General features: G+C 44.3%; 1 protein-coding gene across 1 annotated transcript in view; it reads right to left on the reverse strand.

The window, feature by feature from the left end:
• The window catches only part of snx6 (sorting nexin 6), a 13,008-nt gene extending 9,933 nt beyond the window's left edge, over positions 1-3,075 (reverse strand). Inside the window, exons 1-3 of the mRNA XM_053336171.1 lie at positions 3,038-3,075; positions 2,816-2,866; positions 399-503 (exon numbers count right to left, since the gene is read on the reverse strand). Of these exons, the coding sequence (XP_053192146.1) occupies positions 399-503; positions 2,816-2,866; positions 3,038-3,043 (162 nt within the window). The 5' untranslated portion in view covers positions 3,044-3,075. The remainder of the gene's footprint in view (positions 1-398; positions 504-2,815; positions 2,867-3,037) is intronic.
• Between the last annotated feature and the right edge of the window lie 232 nt (positions 3,076-3,307).

A 3,307-nucleotide genomic window follows, 5' to 3' on the forward strand; every position in this document is an offset into this window, starting at 1 on the left:
TAAAAACACGCATGTAGCGCGTGGACACGTTAAAAACACGCATGTAGCGCGTGGACACGTTAAAAACACGCATGTAGCGCGTGGACACGTTAAAAACACGCATGTAGCGCGTCGACACGTTAAAAACACGCATGTAGCGCGTCGACACGTTAAAAACACGCATGTAGCGCGTCGACACGTTAATAACACGCATGTAGCGCGTCGACACGTTAACCCTCGACTCTTTAATGAAACAGACAGAGCTCCTCTCTGATGGAGCTGATCATCGGATCAGACTTCTCTTTCTGGATCAATGAAGTCATGTGACATCATAACAGCTGTTATATTCTGTGTCAGTGTCACAGTCTGAAAACATCACACACACACACACACACACACACACACACACACAGTCTCACCTTGGTGTGGACGGTGAACTTGACTTTGTCTCTCTCACTGAGAGCATCAGAGATGTCGACCTGCAGCGTTGCGTCCGTCTGCAGATCTACGTTGACCGCCCGCGGCTGCAGCAGAGAAACCACATATCCCATAATGCACCACACAGAGACCACATATCCCATAATGCACCACACAGAGACCACATATCCCATAATGCACCACACAGAGACCACATATCCCATAATGCACCACACAGAGGCTACATATCCCATAATGCACCACACAGAAACCACATATCCCATAATGCACCACACAGAGACCACATATCCCATAATGCACCACACAGAGACCACATATCCCATAATGCACCACATGGCTGTCTGATACAAACCAGACTCTGTTCTGTTTCTGAGTCGCTTTAATTTATTTCGTTTATTTATTTCTTTTACGTCTTATTCTGTTTTATTTCTTTCAAACAGTATTTCACTTTTTTTAATATGTTGTGTTTCTTTTAGGGCTGTCAAACGATTAATTTGTTTAATCTAGATTAATCTCAGAGTTTCCATAGTTAATCGCGATTAATTGGGTTTTGAATGTCATGTTTAAAATCCTGTTATTTTCCATTTGAAGGCAGTTTTAAGCCCATAATGTAAAGCATTTCTTACCAGAGTGTCTTAACTGGGAATCAATCACGGCTCTGCTGCGACTCCCACACTCCAAAATGGTCCTTTGGTGGAGCTGAGGCTGGCTTGGCTGCACCTGGGTGTTTAGCGTGGAGGTGCTAACTCAAACTCCACGTACTCCGGTGGTAGTTAAACTCCGTTTGACACAGGTTGCATTTTACTTTTGACTTGTCAACTGAAGCGTCTGGAAGTGTTTTAAAGTTAAACAAGCCGTTCAAAAGTCCAGTAGCTCTCTTACTTTCCATCAGCGCGGTAGGTTTACTGCAGGAGGCCACTTCAAAGCATAGCGCTACAGCTAGAGGAGCCGTCTACGGGGGAGGAGAAGGGACAAAAAGGCTTGCTACATTAAAATGAGATTAAAAAAACATTAACGTGTTATGGATTGCATTAATCTAATCGCGATTAACTCGTTAACGCTGACAGCCCTGGTTTCTTTACATGTTACGCTCCGTGTAAATCACTTTATTGAGCTGCAATAATAAACTAATAAACAGTTTGATGATCGCTGCGTCTCAGATTTGATTATTTGCTGGTTTTTTTCTGGACTGAAAAAAATCACCGTGACCTCAAACACTTCAAACACTTCAAACACTTCAAACACTAAACCATTAAATGTTAATCAGCTGATTATTGTCACGTGTTTCTCAGCTCAGCGACTTAAAGGAGAACGACTGAATGACAGTAAAGATGTTTCCTCCTGTTAGACTTCATGTCTGAATATTAAAAGAGATTAAAACATCTTTTAATATTCAGAATGAACAAGAAACAAGTAGTTAAAGGTTGATCTGAAGCTACTGGGAAGATTCAGCCGCCCAAAAGAAAGAGAGAGGAGGACAGAAAGAAAGAAAGGAAGAAAGAAAGAAAGAAAAAGGAGGAGAAATATGAAAGAAAGACAGAACGAGAAAGCAAGGAAGGAAGGAAGGAAGGAAGGAAGAAAGGAAGAAAGGAGGAGAAGAAGGAGAAATGGTCTTGACTCCTTTAATGAACACAGAGCAGAAACATTAGTTTCAGATTCCTGATCTGACTTCATCTGAACTACAACGAATTAACATCAGAGACTTAGAGAGTGTGTGTGTGTGTGTGTGTGTTTGTGTGTCCGTGTACAGTGTGTGTGTGTGTGTGTGTGTGTATGTGTACTGTGTGTGTTTACAATGTGTGTGTATGTGTACAGTGTGTGTGTATGTGTTTGTGTGTCCGTGTACAGTGTGTGTGTGTGTGTGTGTGTGTATGTGTATGTGACAGTGTGTGTACTGTGTGTGTATGTGTACTGTGTGTGTATGTGTATGTGACAGTGTGTGTATGTGTACTGTGTGTGTATGTGTACAGCGTGTGTGTGTGTGTGTGTGTATGTGTGTGTATATGTACTGTGTGTGTATGTGTGTATGTGTGTGTGACAGTCATGTGACAGCAGAGCAGCTCATTAACTAATGAGCAGCGGGGCTCCTGAGCTTCAGCTCCACCTGTCCGCCAGGTTCTGGAGGCCCGCGGCAGCTGTGACGTCAGAGCGGTCAGTGTGTGAGCTCACCTGGACGGACCAGTTTACCTGCAGCTGTCACTCAGTTAGCCTGTTAGCACGGAGCTAATGTTAGCACACACAGCTAAGCTACGGCTAACTAGCCTCTGTAGCTAAGCGGAGCAGACACACACAGACAGACAGGTGAGGAGACAGACAGGTGAGCAGACAGACAGGTGACACACAGACAGGTGAGCAGACAGACAGGTGGCACACAGACAAGTAATAGATGAGTACTCACTCCCCGGTCCTCTTCGGAGAGGAAGTCGGGTCCGTCGTCCAGCCCTTCCTGCTGCAGAGACAGAGAGCACAGAGAGCCATTAGTTCTGCCCGCTACACAGTCACCTCAGCCCGGCCACCGGAGCACCGGAGCACCGGAGCACCGGCCCGCCGATCCCCGGGGCTCCCGGTACCGAGCTGCAAAAACAGCAGATAAAAACACAGAGAGGAGAAAAGAACCCACCATCATGGCTGCTCACGGGTGGAGACAGGAAGCAGCCTGACGTCATGACAGGGGGGCGGATCCCACCAATCACAACAACCTATACACAATAAAATACACACTAAAGTACCCATGAAATACACACTAAAGTACAAACCAAAATACACAATAAAGTATACAATAAAATACACACTAAAGTACACAACAAAATACACAACAAAATACACAATAAAGTACAAAACAAAATACACACTAAAGTACACAACAAAATACACAATAAAATACACAATA

The sequence above is a fragment of the Scomber japonicus genome, chromosome 16, assembly GCF_027409825.1.
Source record: "Scomber japonicus isolate fScoJap1 chromosome 16, fScoJap1.pri, whole genome shotgun sequence".
NCBI classification, from domain to species: Eukaryota; Metazoa; Chordata; class Actinopteri; order Scombriformes; family Scombridae; genus Scomber; species Scomber japonicus.